General features: G+C 36.3%; 1 protein-coding gene across 40 annotated transcripts in view; it reads left to right on the forward strand.

Moving 5' to 3' along the window:
* Window positions 1-22,311, forward strand: part of VPS13B (vacuolar protein sorting 13 homolog B) — an 856,590-nt gene that overhangs the window by 464,015 nt on the left and 370,264 nt on the right. For all 40 annotated transcript variants that reach the window (XR_013397372.1, XR_013397371.1, XR_013397373.1 and 37 more), the window contains exons 26-27: window positions 18,973-19,144; window positions 20,018-20,132. Coding sequence is in view for 26 of the 40 variants with exons in the window: in XM_077943895.1 (XP_077800021.1) it covers window positions 18,973-19,144; window positions 20,018-20,132 (287 nt within the window). In the remaining 14 variants the exon portion in view is untranslated. The remainder of the gene's footprint in view (window positions 1-18,972; window positions 19,145-20,017; window positions 20,133-22,311) is intronic.

The following is a 22,311-nucleotide window of genomic DNA, read 5'->3' on the forward strand; positions in this document are numbered from 1 at the left end:
ATTCATTCTAAGAGGTCTGTGGCTATTTTGTAGAGAAAATAACACTTGAGATGGTTAAAAATGAGTAAGACATGAGTAACAATTTTGTTTTAGTAGATGTATAATAATACATACTAGAAGAATAGTATCTTCACCAGCCAAAGTGAAGAAGTTAAGGGGAAAATTTTGCTAAATTGCTTATAAAAAAGTAAATTCTGATTTTAATAATACCCTTATATGACTGAAATTAATTTCAAATTAGAAAGTTGAGGATTTTTTTCTGATTGGGTTATAAGGCAAGTAATGAAAATGCTTGTAGTAGATTTGTTAGTTTTGTACTATCTATAGATTTAATCTGATCTGTATCAGATTTGAAAGATCTGATAATGATAAAATTTTAATGCAAAAGATTCATAAATTAATATTCAAAAAAGACCATGTAAAGCAGCTCATAGAAATGGATTTCTGGGGGAAGGTGGATGGGAAAGTGGCACATGTTTTCAAAATGCACCCTCTTCTCTTATTTATATAGTGTGGTCCAGAAGAAAGGTGATTACTACTAGTCCAATATCAATTTGAAATCCACTTGGGAAGGTTATTTGCTGAGAAGTACCTTAAAATAATTTAGCTGATTTGTTTTTCATAAAGGGCAGGACGATTTTTATGAAGATGGTTATTCACTATTATGAAGATGGTTATTCACTCTTCGCTACTGAATGAAAACAATGACTATATTTTCTTATGTTATCATTTATTGGCTAATTTTGAAAGAGGTCAATTTAAACCCAGATGCACACATAGTTAATCTTAATCTACCTATAAATATTTTTTGAGAGCAAGAAATTAAACATGAAATATTCAATTGACAGACACCTCCTTATAGGTTGCAAGGTAAAGTTAGATCAATGCCTTAAAATTGATCATCATATCATAACCATTTGGGTGACAGAGTAAGACTCTGTCCTGTCTCAAAAAAAAAACAAAAAACAAAACTAGAGATAATGCTTGTAAAGTACTTAGTTTAGTGAATAGTCCAAAAGGGAAAGCTAATACAAATCTCCTTCATAAGATTTTTGCATTAGGCCGTGAGTATAGGCAAATTTCTATATACACGGTACCATTTAAACATTTTCAATTTAGTGAGTCTTCATTTTATGTTTCCAGCTCTTGTGAAGTCACGAACAACACTAGGATTTACTCACAACAGAGCAGGCAAGTTGTCAGTCCGCAATATGCTTTGTGTAACTCGTTAACAGATTTTTGAAACCCTATTAGGGTTAGCTAATTTTGTCATTTCAATTTAACTTTTAATTTTCTCCTTAGCCCTGGGCAGAAGAAGATTCTGCCACACTAATCAAATGCTGTACCATAGTAGCCCTATGCTGTTATTTGTTATATCATTTTGTTATAACGAAGGAGGAAGGAGCTATAATTATAAAATTATTTCAGTGTAACCATGTTATTTAAATTCACTAACACCGTATTAATAAGGCAATAAAAATATTAAGAACGTATTTATGAAAGAGGAATTACAACTCAGAGCTTGCTAACCAGTACGCTGAAATACCATGAGATGTGTCACAGCTATGCTGAGACATGGATTACCTTGGCCTTTAGAGTCTTTGGGTGGGTCCAGGGTGAATGAAGCTTTCAATGCCGTGGAGATTTTTCTGCTTACCACAGATACAAATAACATTTCCTACATATGCAATTATATGAAGAAGGTTGGGAAGTACTGCTATAACTTTCCACAACAGATATATTCTATATTTAAATCCATATACAGATAGTTCTGTTGTTGACATGATAGTGTGGCTAATAGAAAATATTCTTAAAATCAAAAGATTATCAGGACAATGGTTACCAGGAGGAGAGAAGGACTTCTAGAGCTTTCCAGGAATGCTATGTTCAAAGAAGCATAAAGTCTTTTGAATAGATTAAAACAAACAAACAAAAAAGTATATATATAGTCTCCCCTTCATATTGTTCATTCTTTTATTTCTTAACATTTAAAAACAATTCCTTTATAGTCTTTTTAGATTTTCTTAACTCCATTTATTGGAGATGCCAAGTTTTTGTTAGTTATATCTGCTGACTCTCCCTTTTTCTGGTTCATTTTCTCATGTGGTTTGTAATATCTTATTGTGAACTCATCTTCAACAGTTTAATTTTTCTTTGTGATTCCTATGTGCCCTTTGTTGTAGAATTGTCCCTACAGAGCATTTTGACATTTGCTTTTGCCAGGGTTCTAGAGATTTCAGGGAACCCTCAGCAGTTTTTAGGTTCTTTATCAACAAGGGTTTGTCTTATCATCTAAGTAGTACACATGACATCCCACACAAGCAAATAATAGCAATTAGTTTCTCATAATTTATTTTTTTATTTTATTTATTTATTTTTTTGAGACAGAGTTTCACTCTTGTTGTCCAGGCTGGAGTGCAGTGGTGTGATCTCGGCTCAGTGCAACCTCTGCCTTCCGGTTTCAAGCCTCAGCCTCGTGAGTAGCTGGGATTACAGGCGCCTGCCACCACGCCCGGCTGATTTTTGTATTTTTACTAGAGATGGAGTTTCACCATGTTGGCCAGGCTGATCTGGAACTCCAGACCTCAGGTGTTCGGCCTCCCAAAGTGCTGGGATTATAGGCGTGAGCCATCCTGCTCAGCCATGAATGACTTTATCATGCCCCTACTTTCACCTCTCCTCTGTCCTAGGAATCTGAAAAACATTCATGGCATTTCTTAGCCTGCTGAAGCCTAGTGTCTAGCGTATCTTTTGCTTAAAAAGCAGCTCTGTTTCCTTCCAGGCTTTATGCAAAGAACTCCCCAGTTCAGGCTCTAGACCACGTCTGCAGTCCCTGAATGAGTGTTAAAACACCATTGCTCAACCCCTCCACCCTTACCTGAGTTTGACACTTCTATATACCACCAAGGACTGTTTCCACTTGTTACCCTGACTTTGTGTTGCCTCTTCATTTCTGACACCATAGTGTTTGTCTTTATTTCAAGTTTTGCTATCGTATTAGAAAAAGATGGTAGTCTGAAATTGGACAGTTTAAGAGAATTTAGTAAAAGGACAAAGATGTTAACTGGGAAGGGAAATCTCAGTTAACAGGAGATGATTGAGTACCCTGGAGCAGTTGTTGACACCAGTGGGCTTAAAGGGCAGGAAAGAGAGTTTATCAGAACAGGGAATAAATACCCAGACTTCATTCTCCACTTCTGTCTCCACTGTTTCTCATTGACTGAAACCAAGAAAAAAACAAAAACAAAAACAAAAAAACCCAAAAAAACAGAGGACCAGGAAATCCATTCGTATTGTTCATATAGATTAACTTCCCAAGCACACAGGGTAGTGAAGCGTAGAGAGTAGATCTAGAGGGCCAAAGAAAAGATATGTAGCACTTTTCGGTATTAAATTCACCTGACATTTTATCCAGAATATCTGTGCTGTGGTAGTACAAATGGTAAATGTTCATTTCAGCTTAGTCTCCATATTGCTGGTGTTAAAATTTCTTATTAAGAACTAGTCTTTTTATTTATTTATTTTTTTGAGACGGAGTCTCGCTCTGTCGCCCAGGCTGGAGTGCAGTGGCCGGATCTCAGCTCACTGCAAGCTCCGCCTCCCGGGTTTACGCCATTCTCCCGCCTCAGCCTCCAGAGTAGCTGGGACTACAGGTGCCCGCCACCTCGCCCGGCTAGTTTTTTGTATTTTTTTAATAGAGGCGGGGTTTCACCATATTAGCCAGGATGGTCTCAATCTCCTGACCTCGGGATCCGCCCGTCTCGGCCTCCCAAAGTGCTGGGATTACAGGCTTGAGCCACCAAGCCCGGCCTAAGAACTAGTCTTTTTAATCTCACTCTCCTTGTACATATTAACTTCTCAATACTATCAATTAACTTATTTGGTGATTTTTTAAAATTGTGGTAAAACATGCACATGGTAAAATTTACCATTTTAACCATTTTAAAATGTACAATTTAGTGGCATTAGGCACGTTCACAGTGCGTAGCATAACCACTATCTATTTCTAGAACTTTTTCATCATCCTAGATAGAATCTCTATCCCCATCGAACAACTCCATCTTCTCCTCTCCCTCCATCCCTGGTAACCTCTATTCTACTTTCTGTCTCTATAGATTTGCCTATTCTAGGTACTTTATATAAGAGGAATCGTATGGTATTTGTACTTTTGTATCTAGCTTATTCTACTTCGTGTAATATATTTAAGGCTCATTCCTTTCCTTGTGTGTATCAGAATTCCATTCCTTTTTATGGCTGAGTAATATTTCATTGTATGCATGTAACACATTAAATTTATCTGTTTCTTTGTTGCGGGAAATCTGGGTTGTTTCTACGTTTTTGGCTGTTGTGGATAATGCTGCTTTTAACATTGGTGCACAGGGGTTGATTAATTTTTAATGAAATAGTTTTCCCTTGAAGAAATTGTATGCATGTTATATGACTTGCACTTGAAAAAGCATTTTAAAACTCATAGAGTACCAGAAATTGTATTTAATTTTTTAACTGTTGAATATGTTGATAACTGATGTATTTGGTTTAAAATGTAGAGGGAGGGGATAGAAAGTAAATCGAAATGTTTTTAAACATGTTTTATTCGGTACTTATTTTCTGATTTAGAAGAGCACATTTCTGCCATCTTAATATTGTTTGCTTAGTACTAGCCTGAATGGTCTAGAATTTTAGTAGCACTTAATATTATCTCTTGCTGTGTTAAAGCGTATTTCAAAATTTTGGCAGAAAATATGGGTCCCAGAGGGGAAAAAAGGGAAAAATTGAGTAGTATGTTTAGTTTCTATAGTAACCCTTCAAACCAAAAAAGAATGTTAGTAATTGATTTTCTCTAAGGTGTATGTTTTTTTTTTTTCTCCTGGGGAAAACTAGCTAAACTGTCTGCTCCTTTCCTACTCTTTGTTGTTATGAACTCTCTCTTTTTTCCTTTTCTCAGCCCTAAGAATTGGCTTCCTCTGACTTTGATGTAGTAGTTTTGTGGAACTTGACAAGTGAGCAAAGATCTTTGTCTTAATTCTGTTAACTTATAGTTGTATTTTCATAAAAGATTGTCAGACAGATCCTTTAGACCAGCATTTTTATTTTATATATAGAAAATTGAAACACAGTGAATTAAAATTAGCGTTACTATGTAGGGACTGGGCTGACTCATATTAGCTTGATTCTAAGTTAGTGGAACCTCTGGAACAGACTTTGTAAATTTGTTTAAGTTCTTTGTAGCTTCTAGATATAAGCCCTTTGTCAGATGGATAGATTGCAAAAATTTTCTCCCATTCTGCAGGTTGACTGTTCACTCTGATGATAGTTTCTTTTGTGTAGAAGATCATTAGTTTAATTAGATCCCATTTGTCTATTTTGGCTTTTATTGCTATTGCTTTTGGTGTTTTAGTCATGAAGTCTTTGCCCATGCCTATGTCTTGAATGGTGTTGCCCAGGTTTTCCTCTAGGATTTTTATGGTTTTAGGTCTTACATTTAAGTCTTTAATCCATCTTGAGTTAACTTCCATATAAGGTGCAAGGAAGGGATCCAGTTTCAGCTTTCTACATATGGCTAGCCAGTTTTCCCAACACCATTTGTTAAATAGGGAATGCTTTCCCCATTGCTTGTTTTTGTCAAGTTTGTCAAAGATCAGATTGTTGTAGATGTGTAATGTTATTTCTGAGACCTCTGTTCTGTTCCATTGGTCTATATCTCTGTTTTGATACCAGTACCGTGCTGTTTTGGTTGCTGTAGACTTGTAGTATAGTTTGAAGTCAGGTAGCGTGATGCCACCTCCTTTGTTTTTTGTTTTGTTTTGTTTTGTTTTTCTTTTTTCTGCATATGATTGTCTTGGCTCTGTGGGGTCTTTTTTGGTTCCATGTGAACTTTAAATTAGTTTTTTCCAATTCTGTGAAGAAAGTAATTGGTAGCTTGATGGGGATGGCATTGAATCTATAAATTACTTTGGGCAGTATGGCCATTTTCACAATATTGATTCTTCCTGTCCATGAATATGGAACATTTTTCCATTTGTTTGTGTCTTCTTTTATTTTGTTGAGCAGTGGTTTATAGTTCTCCTTGAAGAGGTCCTTCACATCCCTTGTAAGTTGGATTCCTAGGTATTTTATTCTCTTTGAAGCAATTGTGAATGGGAATTCACTCATGATTTGGCTTTCTGTCTGTTATTGGTGTATAAGAATAATGATGATTTTTGCACATTGATTTTGTGTCCTGAGACTTTGCTGAAGTTGATTATCAGCTTAAGGAGATTTTGGGCTCAGATGATGGGGTTTTCTAAATATACAATCATGTCATCTGCAAACAGGGACACTTTGACTTCCTCTTTTCCTAATTGAATATGCTTTATATTTTTTCTCTTGCCTGATTGCCCTGGCCAGAACTTCCAACACTATATTGAATAGGAGTGTTGAGAGAGGACATCCTTGTCTTGTGCTGGTTTTAAAAGGGAATGCTTCCAGTTTTTGACTATTCGATATGATATTGTCTGTGGTTTTCTCATAAATAGCTTGTATTTTGAGTTAGCTTCCATCAATACCTAGTTTATTGAGTGTTTTAGCATGAAACACTGTTGAATTTTGTCAAAGGCCTTTTCTGCATCTATTGAGATAATCATGTGGTTTTTGTCATTGGTTCTGTTTATGTGATGGAACATGTTTATTGATTTGCATATGTTGAACCAGCCTTGCATCCCAGGGATGAAGCCCACTTAATCATGGTGGATAAGCTTTTGATGTGCTGCTGGATTCGGCTTGCCAGTATTTTATTGAGGATTTTCGCATCCATGTTCATCAAGGATATTGGTCTAAAATTCTCTTTTTTTGTTGTGTCTCTGCCAGGCTTTGGTATCAGGATGATGTTGGCCTCATAAAATGAGTTAGGGAGGATTCTCTCTTTCTGTATTGATTGGAATAGTTTCAGAAGGGATGGTACCAGCTCCTCTGTACCTCTGGTAGAATTCAGCTGTGAATCTCTCTGGCCCTGGACTTTTTGTGGTTGGTAGGCTATTAATTATTGCCTCAGTTTCAGAGCCTGTTACTGGTCTACTCAGAGATTCAACTTCATCCTGGTTTAGTCTTGGGGTGGTGTATATGTCCAGGAATTTATCCATTCCTTCTAGATTTTCTAGTTTATTTGCATAGAGGTGTTTATGGTATTCTTTGATGGTAGTTTGTATTTCTCTGGGATCGGTGATGATAGCCCCTTTATCATTTTTTATTGCATCTATTTGATTCTTCTCTCTTTTCTTCTTTATTATTCTTGCTAGCAGTCTATCTATTTTGTTGATCTTTTCAAAAAACCAACTCCTGGATTCATTGATTTTTTTGAAGGGTTTTTTGTATCTCTGTCTCCTTCAGTTCTGCTCTGATCTTAGTTATTTCATGTCTTCTGCTAGGTTTTGAATGTGTTTGCTCTTGCTTCTCTAGTTCTTTTAACTTTGTTGTTAGGTTGTCAATTTTAGATCATCGCTGCTTTCTCTTGTGGGCATTTAGTGCTATAAATTTCCCTCTACACACTGCTTTAAATGTGTCCCAGAGATTCTGGTATGTTGTGTCTTTGTTCTCTTTGGTTTCAAAGAACATCTTTATTTCTGCCTTCATTTCGTTATGTAAAGTAGTCATTCAGGAGCAGGTTGTTCAGTTTCCATGTAGTTGTGCTGTTTTTGGGAAGTCTCTTAGTCCTGAGTTCTAATTTGATTGCACTGTGGTCTGAGAGACAGTTTGTTGTGATTTCTGTTCTTTTACATTTGCTAAGGTGTGTTTTACTCTCAATTATGTGGTAAATTTTGGAATAAGTTTGATGTGGTGCTGAGAAGAATGTATATTCTGTTGATTTGGGGTGGAGAATTCTGTAGATGTCTATTAGGTCTGCTTGGTGAAGAGCTGAGTTCAAGTCCTGGATCTTCTTGTTAACCTTCTGTCTCATTGATCTGTCTAATATTGACAGTGGGGGTTAAAGTCCCCTATTACTATTGTGTGGGAGTCTAAGTCTCTTTGTAGGTCTCTAGGATTTGCTTTATGAATCTGGGTGCTCCTTTATTGGGTGTATATATATTCAGGATAGTTAGCTCTTCTTGTTGAATTGATCCCTTTACCATTATGTAATGGCCTTCTTTGTCTCTTTTGATCTTTGTTGGTTTGAAGTCTGTTTTATCAGAGACTAGGATTGCAACCCCTGGTTTTTTTGCTTTCCATTTGCTTGGTAGATCTTCCTCTATCTCTTTATTTTGAGCCTATGTGTGTCTCTGCATGCAAGTTGGGTCTCCTGAATACAGCACGCTGATGGGTCTTGGCTCTTTATCCAGTTGCTAGTCTGTGTCTTTTAATTGGAGCATTTAGCCCATTTACATTTAAGGTTCGTATTGTTGTGTGTGAATTTGATCCTGTCATTATGATGTTGCCTGATTATTTTGCCCGTGAATTGATGCAATTTCTTCATAGCGTCAATGCTTTTTACAATTTGGCATGTTTTTGCAGTGGCTGGTACTGGTTGTTCCTTTCCATGTTTAGTGCTTCCTTCAGGAGCTCTTGTAAGGCAGGCCTGGTGGTGGCAAAATCTCTCAGTGTTTGCTTGTTTGTAAAGGATTTTATTTTTCCTTCACTTATGAAGCTTATTTTGGCTGTATATAAAATTCTGGGTTGTAAATTGTTTTCTTTAAGAATGTTGAATATTGGCTCCCACTGTCTTCTGGCTTGTAGGGTTTCTGCAGAGGGATCCACTGTCAGTCTGATGGGCTTCCCTTTGTGCGTAACCCGACCTTTCTCTCTGACTGCCCTTAACATTTTTTCATTCATTTCAACCTTGGTGAATCTGACAGTTATGTGTCTTGGGGTTGCTCTTCTCTAGGAGTATCTTTGTAGTGGTCTCTGTATTTCCTGAATTTGAATGTTGGCCTGCTTTGCTATGTTGGGGAAGTTCTCCTGGATAATATGCTGAAGAGTTTTTTCTAACTCAGTTCCATTTTCCCTGTTACTTTCAGGTTCACCAATCAAACGTAGATTTGGTCTTTTCACATAGTCCTATATTTCTTGGAGGCTTTGTTTGTTTCTTTTCACTGCTTTTTCTCTTATCTTGTCTTCTTACTTCATTTCATTAATTTGATCTTCAGTCACTGATATCCTTTCTTCCACTTGATTGAATCGACTATTGAAGCTTGTGCATGTGTCATGTAGTTCTTGTGCCATGGTTTTCAGCTCCATCAGGTCATTTAAGGTCTTGTCTACATTGTTTATTTCAGTTAGCCATTCATCTAACCTTTTTTCAAGGTTTTCAGCTTCCTTGCAATGGGTTCCAACATGCTCCTTTTGCTCAGGGAAGCTTGTTATTACCAGCCTTCTGAAGCTTACTTCTGTCAAGTCATCAAAGTCATTCTCCATCCAGTTTTGTTCCATTGCTGGCAAGGAGCTGCAATCCTTGGAGAAGAAGAGGTGCTCTGGTTTTTGGAATTTTCAGCTTTTCTGCTCTGGTTTCTCCCCATCTTTGCGGTTTTATCTACCTTTGGTCTTTGATGTTGGTGACCTACAGATGGGGTTTTGGTGTGGATGTCCTTTTTGTTTTCGTTGATGCTATTCCTTTCTGTTTGTTAGTTTTCCTTCTAACAGTCAGGCTCCTCAGCTGCAGATCTGTTGGAGTTTACTGGAGTTCCACTCCAGACCCTGTTTGCCTGGGTATCAACAGCAAATATTGCAGAACAGCAATTATTGCTGCCTGATTCTTCCTCTGGAAGCTTCGTCCCAGAGGGGCACCTGCCTATATGAGGTGTCAGTTGGCCCCTACTGGGAGGTTTCTGTCAGTCAGGCTACATGGGCATCAGGGACCCACTTAAAGAGGCAGTCTATCCCTTCTCAGAGCTTGAGTGACATGCTGAGAGAACCACTGCTCTCTTTAGAGCTGTCAGATAGGGACGTTTAAGCCTGCAGAAGTTGTCTACTGTATTTTATTCAGGTGTGCCCTGCCCACAGAGGTGGAGTCTAGGGAGGCAGTAGGCCTTGCTGAGTTGCAGTGGGTTCTGCCCAGTTCGAGCTTCTGAGCCACTTTGTTTACTTTCTGAAGCCTCAGCAGTGGCGGACACCCCTCTCCCCACCAGGGTCCTGCCTTGCAGGTCGATCTCAGACTGCTGCACTAGCAGTGAGCAAGGCTCCCTGGGAGTGGGACCTGGGGAGCCAGGCACGGGGTGAAATCCCCTGGTCTGCCAATTGCTAAGACTGTGGGAGAAGCGTAGTATTTAGGCGAGCATGTACCCTTCCTCCAGGTACAGTCTGTCATTGCTTCCTTTGGCTAGAAAAGGGAAATCTCCTGATCCCTTGTGCTTCCCAGGTGAGGAGACGCCCCACCCTGCTTTGGCTCACCCTCCGTGGGCTGCACCCACTCTCCAACCAGTCCCAATGAGAAGAACCAGGTACCTCAGTTGGAAATGCAGAAATCACCTGTCTTCTGTGTCAATCTCACTGGGAGCTGTAAACTAGAGCTGTTCCTATTTGGTTGTCTTGGAAGTGACTTCAACATTATTATATACTTAATTTATCTCCTTTATTCTGTTAATGTGACTAATTATATCAATTGATTTTCAAATGTTCAACTGACCACGCAGTTCTAGAAAAATCCCAACTTGGCTGTGATATATTTTTCTTTTTATATATTGCTAGATTGAGGTTGCTAATTGTTTACGATTTTGGTATCTATAGTCATGAGTGATACTGACCATTTTTACCATTTTAAGTATATAATTCTGTTGAATTCTATATTTTTTCTTATAGCCTTGTCATCTTTTGCTATTAGATTAGAAGATTGTACTATCTTCATAAATGAGTGAGCAAGTGTTTCCTCTTGTCATACTCTCTAGAAAACTGTTTTCATGTGAAAATTCTAATCACTAGGCCGGGCACGGTGGCTCAAGCCTGTAATCCCAGCACTTTGGGAGGCTGAGATGGGCGGATCACGAGGTCAGGAGATCGACACCATCCTGGCTAACAGAGTGAAACCCCGTCTCTACTAAAAAAAATACAAAAAACTAGCCGGGCGAGGTGGCGGGCGCCTGTAATCCCAGCTACTCGGGAGGCTGAGGCAGGAGAATGGCGTAAACCCGGGAGGCGGGGCTTGCAGTGAGCTGAGATCCGACCACTGCACTCCAGCCTGGGTGACAGAGCCAGACTCCGTCTCAAAAAAAAAATAAAATAAAATAAAAAGAAAAGAAAATTCTAATCACAATATATTTCCATGTTGAAAAAAGTAATCGTAATTGAAAACGTACTTGGCTATAACACATATCTGATCTAAATTTGAAAGTCTTAATTTAGATGTCATTTAGAAAATTTTTTTTTTTTTTTTGAGACGGAGTCTTGCTCTGTCACCCAGGCTGGAGTGCAGTGGCCGGATCTCAGCTCACTGCAAGCTCCGCCTCCCGGGTTCCCACCATTCTCCTGCCTCAGCCTCCCGAGTAGCTGGGACTACAGGCGCCCGCCACCTCGCCCGGCTAGTTTTTTTTGTATTGTTTAGTAGAGACGGGGTTTCACCGTGTTCGCCAGGATGGTCTCGATCTCCTGACCTCGTGATCCGCCCGTCTCGGCCTTCCAAAGTGCTGGGATTACAGGCTTGAGCCACCGCGCCCGGCCTAGAAAATTATTTGAAGAGACAGAGAATAGGTTGGGTGTCGTGGCTTACACATGTCATCTGAGCGCTTTGGGAGGCTGAGGCAGGCAGATCAGCTGAGATCAGGAGTTTGAGATCAGCCTGGCCAACATGGTGACACTCCCGTCTCTACTCCAAATACAAAACTTAGCTGGGTGGCGCATGCCTGTAATCCCAACTTGGGAGGCCACGACAGGAGAATTGCTTGAACCTGGGAGGCGGAGGTTGCAGTGAGCTGAGATCGTGCTACTGCACTGCATCCTGGGTGACAGAGCAAGACTCTGTCTCAAAAAATAAAGAATAAAAAGAAAAGAAAGGAAAAGAAAAAGAAAAAGAGAGAGAATGAAATGGTAAGGACCATATGGACAAAGGACCCTAATTTAATAATTTTAAAGAGAACATAGAGAAGTATCTTGATCCTTTTTCCATCTCCAACACTAATACAGCCTTGTTCCTCAAAATTAAATTTTATACTATGTTTTGATAAAATAATACTTAATGATAAGATAAATATTTCTATCCCACTCCAGTGGCCCAATTTATGTCAAGTAAAACTAATGAACATATAGATGCTAAACACATATAATGTTTTTTTGTTACTGTATGATCGTGATTTTATATTACTATTAACTTTTTTGGCTTACGGTTTTTGTTGTTGTAAAATATACGCAACATAAAATGTACTGTTTTTACCATTTTAAGTATACAATTCTGTGGTGTTAAATACATTCATATTGTTGTACAACCTTCACAACAGTCTCCAGTATTTTTTCATCTTCCCCAACTGAAACTCTGTATCCATTAAACAATAAGTCACCATCTTAATATTAAGATTCCAATGTATGAACACTGAATGTCTTTCCATTTACTTGTGTTATCTTAATTTCTTTTAAAAATATTTCATAGTCTTCATTATGTCTTTTACTTCCTCTGTTATGTTTATTTTTAAGCATTTTATAATTTTAGATGCTATTGTAAATGGAATTATTCTGTTCATTTTCTTTCTTTATTGTTTGTTTTTAATGCATAGAAACAACTGATTTGTGTATGTTGGTGTTGTATCCCACAGCTTTGCGGAATTCATTGATTAGTTCTAAAATTTTTCTTAGAATCTTCAGTTTTATACATATAAAATCATGTCATGTGCTAAAAGACATAATTTTACTTTTTCCTTTCCAATTTGGTTGCCTTTTATTTCATTTTGTTTCCTAATTTCTCTGGTGAGGACCTTAGTAGTTTTTGAATAAATTTTCCAATTTATTTTGAAAATATGAGGCAATATTTTAAAGTTGACCATAATTATCTCTTTTTATAATTTTCTTTATTGTCAAGGGAAACCTCTAACATTCTTTTGGCTGTAATTAAACTCTACACAAATAGCCAAAGACATATTGACAAACTGGCCCTGTATTGCTTTTACTTTTTCCATCTTAGTTGTACTTTTTATACTGTTTTTTTTTTTTCTATCTGAAATATTTGTTAAGTCAAACACTATAGATTACAAGTAAAATGATTCAGACTGGGAGACTTCCACTGACTCAGAAGTAAAGATGTCAAATAGTGATTATATTGTTTCAGTGCCATACTGGATATGAGATATAAACTTTCCATCACCATTCATCACTCATTATCTTTTTATTAAAGGATAACCCCAATTTATTTTAAGCATGGTTCAAAGTAGGTTCTACACATACTCTTCTTCAGAGTGTAGATGTTGAATAATTTTGGAATACTAGCTCACATTATGATTAAATCACATTTATTGTGGTACATAGCATAGAGATGCATATGTTCATTAAGTCACTACACATATGTTTATGTAAATATGTAAAACTATATATACAATATGAGTTTGTGTTTTCAGTTTGTTTTTTGTCCTTAATCATTTTAAACATAATTATTTTCTTTTATTTTTTATCAGATCTGGTATCTGAACTTCTTTAGAGTTGAATCTGACCACTTGTTGTTTTCTTAAATCTTGCCCCTGCTAGATTGTTTTCTTAGGCACTGTGTAATTTAATGTTGGGTGTTTTTCATCAATGGAACTTCTTCTATGAAGCCCTTACATGGTGGTTGAGGGCCTGTCCCCCACAAAGACATTTTATGTGTTTGCTTCTCTAAGGGACTTCACTACCACTCACCTGGGACCCCCTATACTGTTAATCTTACAGCTAGAAGTTTTTTGAAATATTTAGGCAGTATGAAATCAAGCCCTTAAACCTACATGCACTTTAGAGTTGTTTTTAAAAATTACCCGGGCTATCTTTGTTCCCCTGCTTAGGCTGAGACAGATATAGCTTTTTTACTGAGTTTATTCTGTTGTTTTTTGAATTTCTTAAATTTTATTCTTAGCTTATTAATATTCAGTCTTCTCTTTAAATCTAAGTTATTAAGACATAATCCTTTATCCTTTGAGGAATTTATCATATTAGCGATGGGGTATGGATGTGTATATAAACATAATTCCAAGGTGGGCTGGGAAATTTAGCCCGTAGTTGGATTACCGTTACTCAGAGACAACTTTGTATTATGGAAGGGAGAGCAAAATTTGGGAATACAGCCACCTGTTTCTGCCACACTCACTGTTGCATCGGTTCTAAAGATAAATAAAACTTTATATTTTATGAAGAACATACTGAACTATACTTCAGTTAGATGAAGTTGTCAAATTTTTATTCAGGTAAGTGGTCTAGAAAGTGGAACATTATATATTTAGATTATTCTACAGCTTTGAAATTATTTCCTGTACTACTGCTGTGATTAAGGAAGTAGTATAGGAAATAATTATACTCATTAAAATTTTTATGCTATTTTGTTCACAGAACAGCACAACAATAAAAACTGCCATTAAAAGCACTAACATTTTGATGATTCCTCCTCATGACAAGTAAACAAAGCAAACACATACATACGTACACAAGTACACACACACATCTTCCCTTACAGGATACTTTCATAACCTATATGTCTTTGGGAAACTGTTATAACTACATAAAATCATATTTTGGATCTCTGGGTTTTCAGTAGTTTCAGTAAATGTGATTTTAAAGGATTATATTGTGTTGACAAAATTAAATTCCTCTGAGTTGTGATTTTAGGCAAATTATTTAGTGTTTTTTTCATTTTAACTTTTTCTGTATATATAAAATGTTTTTGGTAATGTCTTCCTTAATCACAGCAGTAGTATAGGAAATAATTTCAAAGCTGCAGAATAATCTAAAATGCTGAGTGAATAATAGAATATTTATTTACAACTCTACCTAAATAAAAATTGATATATTAACTACTCAGTGTTGGGAACCTTAGGGTCATGGCAAAGTGTGACAATGTGACAAGCATTATTTATTGATTCAAAAATTAAAATTGCGTTATTATAAGCCTAGTTAAAAAAATTAAGCATGAAGTGGTTCCTTTTTTAATGTCCAGTAACTGTTTAACATACATTGATAATTGAAAAGTGAATACTGGACTAAGGTTGTTTGGCATCAACTTCAGAGTTGTTGACAGAGTTTGCTGTAGTAGCAAAACTCTTATCAGTTTTTCAGTTATTCAAGTGCAATTAACCTATGCAGTAATCTACCTCAAATTATTATTCAAACAACCGTTTAGATAGGATATTAAGTTTGAATTTACTCAATTGCTATTTTTAAAATTTCTTGTAATTGTTTTAAAACTCCTGAAAACACTTAGGTCATTTCATATTTTTCTTTGAATGGTTTTATCCTTAACATTTAGAGAGAAACTTTTATTCAAAATGTAGAAATCATAATATTTAGACTATCATCTTATTTGAACAGCTGTGGAAAAAATTAAGATATCAAAACAAGTTAGGAAAATGAAGGTTATTGTTTAGCCATCACATACCATTCAACAAAATATTTTGTGTATAAAGCCTTTCCTATTTCAAAATATTCATATCAAAAATTTCTTTAAATTATTGGCTACTTGATTTTTTAAAACTCAGATAGTTTTATTATGTAATTATAAGCTAATAATCTGAGATTACCTTACATTTCTTGCGTTATTTATGTTAATTATGTATCTGCGGAACACTTTGAAATTGCAGGTTTGATTTTTTTAAATTACAATTTGCACTCGGAAACAATCATTAAAATTTTTCAACATTTTACTATTAAAACATTGTTTTTTTTGCTTAGTTGGGTCAAAACTATTGAATATAGAGAACTTACTGTAAATGAATCTAGTTTAAGAAAACACATTCTAACAATTGTTTGTATTAAATGGAAGTATTTGTTTATATGATCCTTAGATGCTTTATACTTTATGATTACGTACTTCTTTTCATGCTGACATGTTGATAGGCAGCACTGTACTTTTGTGCACATATAGCTCCAGCTTCCTGTGTTTCAGTCTGAGTCATGGTAAAGTGGGAAATATGAGTTTGAAGATTAAGTACTGAGCTTAAAACACTTAATTTTTTCCCACTCTTGCATTGAAATAGTGGGAGCACAGGTAGTTGAGACCAAAGCAGGCCACTTGTTACTGTTGACTTAAGTACAACCAGTGGTCGAAGTGTTTAGCTCTTTGGGAAGTTTTGTGATTGAACAAGAACGCAGGAGTTATTTTGATAAGAGAAAGTAGCAATGGGGCCAAAACTATGGTCATCCTTAAGCTCTGAAGCAGGCCAAGGATGAAGGGCTATAAAGTGTTTGCTCTTCCAAATGAACAAAGATAAATTCACCTAGGAAAATAAACTTAGTATTTGGTCAATTTGCAACAAAATGGTCAAAGAATTGAACTGTTTATTTTAGAACTTGGCCTAAGGACGTATGGGAAAATAGTTCAGCGTCTCCATTTCTGGCCTGATTTTCACAACAGATTTGGAAACAGAGCAGAAAATTAATGCACAAACATGTTTAACAATACCAAACAAAATGTTATAAATCCAAAATGAAAATTGAAACTGCGTGAGGAAGTAGAGCAAAGCTTTTACTGAGGAGTGCTTACTAATTTTGCAGCCAGTTTTCTTAGCAATTATACCAAGTAGTGTTAAAAATTGAAGTCTTGTTGATTTGAGAGGCTATTTTCTCTCAGTTCTCCATTCTTGGAATATGATGTTCTTCTGTCTGTTGGAGGGAGGATTTAATTTAAGCATACTTCTACTCTAAAAACCTATCCATCAAGAAAGGCTATATTATCTTGCCTTTTATTTAATAAGCATCCTTATCTGGAATTAGTTTGTGCTTTTTATTAGATGTTGTGTTACATTAGACAGCTAACCAAAAACGTGATTTTTTTATAGCTTCTCAAGTTGTAGGAATTTCTGTTGTAGCAGATTTAGAACTACTTATTTTGTAAAAGCATTTATATGAAAACCCCACAAACAGTGAGCTATTTGCTTTGTTTGATGTATTTGGGACAAAGAGTAACTATACTGTCTTCAGGTTTAACTCTATAATTTTCTCTAGTAGTAAATCCCAGAACACTGTTACTTTGCTATGCTTGGTGCCTAAGTGTTCTTGCAATAAACACAGCCTGTCATGCTCTGAAAATCTTCCCCATTTGGCCTCCTTCTGAGGTTGCAGGGAAATTGAATTTTCTTCTGACTGAAAGATGTTATAAAACAATGAAGTTAAAGTAAAAGCCTCATGTAGTAGCTGAATATACCTTGGTCTAGATGGCATGTCTGTGATAATGAGAGCCGGGGCTTTGGTTTGTTTTGTATAGGATTTTAATGATCATTCCTGCTTTTAAGTGTTTAGAGATTAGTAGCTTCTGCTCTGACAACCTGTCTATAGAAAATGGAATACTGATCATATTATATTGTCTTTGTTTAAATTTTAAGGGGTGTTTTGTTTTGACAGTTGACTACTGGTCATGACTCGTTAGCATAGGAAATTAACATTTTTGTTTGAGACATTCAAAGCAACAATAAACTATTGGAGGTTGAGGATATACAGCAAAAGAAAACGTGTCTGAAGTTAGAAAGATGAGAAAATGAGAAAGGCAATAGAGGGACCAAATTCTGTAAGAATGTGATTGAACAATTTCTTACATCAGTTCAACTTGATAATGATAATTATACCTATAATTTATGAAATATTTCTATGTGTATATACTTCATTCACGTTCATATTGCTATTTAATCTTAACTGTAAGAGATAAATATCATTATAATAACCATTTTACAGAGAAGTAAACAGACTCTGAAAAGTTAAACTACTTGCCTAAAATCACATGACTGGCATCTGAATTCCTTAACCCAGTACACCATACTGCCTGACAGACTAAGCTTAACTAAGTATCTATAACTGATATGTAAATACATATACATCTTTTAAACAAATAAGAATGTTATATTGTGTTTGATCAGTTTTCAGAGTATATGGGTTTAAACTTGCAAGTTTTGTTTGCAAGTTTTAAATGGACAGCAAAGTTTGGGATTTTAGGAACCCCATATTTATAGCTAATCCTGAAAGAACTCAACATGTCAATGATTGCAGCATCTCTTCCGCATTTGAGACTGAAGCTATTCAACTCCAGTTCAACTTTAAATAAAAGGGTTTATTTTATTCTGGCCTACTAAAAGCTGCTTAAAAGACCAAAAACAAACCAGCAAGCCTTTGACAGCAAGTTCGTTAGCACTGAATTTAGGACCTTATACATATTCAGAGTTCAGTATGTATTTGTTGAATCAGATAAGCTTATGCTGTATTCCGCTAAGAAACATTTAACCATATAAAACATTTTAAAAATTATATTGTCAAATCTACTAATTTTTAATGTCTCCTTAATTAACATGCAAGGCATGATTAATATTTTGCTGTTTCTTAAACTGATAATCACTTTTCTATAGTTATTCTAGGTTCCATTATAAATACTCTATAGAAGGGGTAGACAAATATTTTTCTGTAAAGGGCCAGTTAGTAAATACCTTTGACTTTGTAGATCATAGCTTCTCTATAGCAACTACTCAACTCTGCTGAAAAGAAATTATATGCAGTCAATACATGAATGGAGGTGGCTGTGATCTAGTAAAACTTTATTCCCCAATACAGACAGATTAGCCCCTTAACTGTAGCTTGCAGACTCTACTCTGTAGGAACATACTCAATGGTTTAATCTTAACCTTTTCTAGATCTTACCTACTTTTAGAGGAAGCTGGAAACATGCATGTGCTTTCTAACAAAAACCATTTGAGAATATATGTTTACATATAAGCATTATGTATTAGTATTAACGTTTATGTGATTATCATTTGCATATAAGATGTGAAAAAGTTACAAATAATAATTGCTGATTTTAATTTATAATTTGAATTTTTTATTTTTGTTTATGTTACAAAATACGTTTTTTTTTTTTTCTCCTCATCCCAGGGAGATTCTATACAAGCAGGTGAGGACTCACCATTCTCAGATTCTGTCACCTTGGAACAAACTACAAGTAATATTGGCGGAACCAGTGGACGTGTTAGTTTATGGATGCAGTGGGTGCTTCCCAAAGTTACTGTAAAGCTCTTTGCTCCAGATCCTGAAAATAAAGGCACAGGTACAGGATTGCTTTTCTTCTTCTTTTCCTTTTTTTTTTTGGAGACGGAGTTTTGCTCTTGTTGCCCAGGCTGAAGTTCAGTGGCATGACCTTGGCTCACTGCAACCTCTGCCTCCCGGGTTCAAGCGATTCTCCTGCCTCAACCTCCCGAGTAGCTGAGATTACAGGCATGTGCCACCATGCCAAGCTAATTTTGTATTTTCAGTAGAGACAGAGGTTTCTCCATGTTTGTCAGTCTGGTCTTGAACTCCTGAACTCAGGTGATCCGCCCACCTCGACCTCCCAAAATGCTGGGATTACAGGCGTGAGCCACTGTGCCCAACCTGGATTGCTTTTCTTCTTTACTGAAAAGTGCAAATATTAAAGGCTATTTTGGAAGACATATTAAACATAATTTATTGTCATTTATAATTAAATAAGTATTATTAAACCTAATTCAAGGAGTTTCTAGTTGCAGTGCTGAAATGTTGAATCTTATTAACATTAAAGGTTTATGTGTATATATTTTCCTTGACTTTGTAATACATAAATTTTGTCCTGTTTGTATTAAAATTCATCTAAAAGACCATAAGGAATTTTCCTCAGTGGTCATATTGATACATTATACTATTGTCACTAAAATTATTGGGAAAATCCTTGACTGGTATTAAATATAACACTCCCGACATTAACTGGGCTTTCCCCTTTCTTGAAATAAATGTCTTATCTTAATCGAAAGACCTGTGCTGATTTGCTTATTATTCTAGAAGCTTTTGTGATCTCAGTGCCTCTGTACATATCCAGCATGCATATGTCAACGTGAAATGTAAAATGGAAAGTTTTAATATTAATTGTGAAGACTGTATTGATATTACTGTTTGTTTCTTATTGCAGAGGTTTGTATGGTCTGTGAACTAGAAGATCTCAGTGCTTCCATAGATGTCCAGGATGTATATACCAAAGTGAAATGTAAAATAGAGAGTTTCAATATTGATCACTATAGAAGCAGGTAAATAATGAATAATGAATATAAGAAAATCTGTATTTTTCTTTGAACAAAGTTGCTATAAGAGTTTTTCTATTTTAATTTGGCTAGCTATTAAAATAAATATTATACAGGCATACCTTGGACATTTTAGGAGTTTGGTTCCAGACTACTCCAATAAAGTGAATATTTCAATAAAGCAAGTGACACAAATTGTTTGGTTTCTCAGTGTATATAAAGGTGTGTGTACACTACACTGTAGTCTGTGAAGTGTATAATAGCATTATGTATTTTAAAATGTACATACCTTAATTTAAAAATACTTTATTGCTAAAATGTGCTAATGATCATCTGAGCACTCAATGAGTCATCATCTTGTTATGGAGGGTCTTGTCTTGATGTTGATGGCTGCTGAATGATCGGGTGGTGGTTGCTGAAGGTTAGGGTAGCTGTGGCAATTTCTTAAAATAAGTCAATAATGTAGTTTGCCACATGGATTGAATCTTTCTTTATGAAGGATTTCTCTGTAGCATGCAATGCTGTTTAGTGGCATTTTACCCACAACAGAATTTCTTTCAAAATTAGAGTCAGTCCTCTCAAACTTTGCTGCTGCTGTAAAAAATGAGATTATGGAATATTCTGAATCGTTTGTTGTCATTTCAACAATGTTCCCAGCATCTTCCCCAGGAGTAGTTTCCATCTCCAGAAACCACTTTCTTTGCTTATTCATAAGAAGCAACTCCTCATCCATTCAAGTTTCATCATGAGATGGTAGCAATTCAGCCCCATCTTTAGACTCCACTCCTATTTCTAGTTCTCACATTGTTTTCACCACATCTACCATTACTTCCTCCAGTGAGGTCTTGAAACCCTCAAAGTCACCAATGAGGGCTGGAATCAACTTCTTAGAAACGTCTGTTAATGTTGATATTTTTACCTCCTCCCATGAATCACGAATGTTCTTAATGTTGTCGACAGTGGCGAATCTATTACAGAAGGTGTTTCAATTTAGTTTGCCTAGAACCTTCAGAAGCAACACTATCTGATACAGTTTGGATATATGTCCCTTCCAAATCTCATGTAGAAATGTGATCCCCAGTGTCAGAGCTTGGGTCTGGTGGGAGATATTTGGGTCATAGGGGAGGATCTCTCGTGTATGACTTGGTGCCTCCCCACGGTAACAAGTGAAGCTCTCGATTTCTTAGTTCATGCAAGAGCTGGTTGTTTAAAAAGAGCATAGTACCTCCCCGCTTTCTCTTGCTCACTCTCTTACCATGTGACACACCTGTCCTGCTTTGCCTTCTTCCATGAGTAAAAGCTTCCTGAGGCCTCACCAGAAGCCAAGTAGATGATAGTGCCATGCTTGTACAGCCTGCAAAACCACGAGCCAAATAAACCTCTTTCCTTTATAAATTACCCAGCCTCAGGAACTCCTTTATAGCAATGCAAAATGGACTAACACACTGTGGCCTTACAGAATGTATTTCTTAAGTAATAAGACTTGTAAGTCAGAATTACTACTTGATCCATGAGCTGAAGAATGGATGTTAGCAGGCATGAAGACAACATTCATCTCCTTGTGTATCTCCATTAGAACTTTTTGGTAACCAGGTGTATTGTCAATGAACAGTAATATTTTCAAAGGATTTTGTTTTCTAAACAAGCAGCCATTCTCAACAAAGGGCTTAAAATATTCAGGAGACCATGCTGTAAACAGATGTGCTATCATCCAAGCTTAGTTATTCCCGTGTGTAGAGCACAGGAGAAGAGTAGATTTAACATAATTCTTAAGGGCCCTAGGATTTTCAGAATGGTAAATGATCGTTATCTTCAACTTCACCGGCTGCATTCACCTCTAACAAGAGAGTCAGCCTGTCCTTTGAAGCTTTAAACCCAGGCATTGACTTCTCCTCTCTCTATCAGTCTTAGATGGCATCTTCTTCCAAGAGAAGACTGTTTTGTCTACATTGAAAATCTGTTAGTGTAGCCGCCTTCATCAGTGAACTGAGCTACATCTTTTGTATAACTTGCTGCCACTTATCCATCAGCATTTGTTGCTTCATGTTGCACATTAATATTATAGAGATGGCTTTTTTCCTTAAGCCTCATGAACTAACTTCTGCTAGCTTCAAACTTAACTTCTGCAGCTTTCTTACCTCTCTCAATTTCTAGAATTGAAGAGAGTTAGGGTCTTGCTCTGGAT

This window comes from Macaca mulatta, chromosome 8, assembly GCF_049350105.2.
Source record: "Macaca mulatta isolate MMU2019108-1 chromosome 8, T2T-MMU8v2.0, whole genome shotgun sequence".
In the NCBI taxonomy this organism is placed as follows: domain Eukaryota; kingdom Metazoa; phylum Chordata; class Mammalia; order Primates; family Cercopithecidae; genus Macaca; species Macaca mulatta.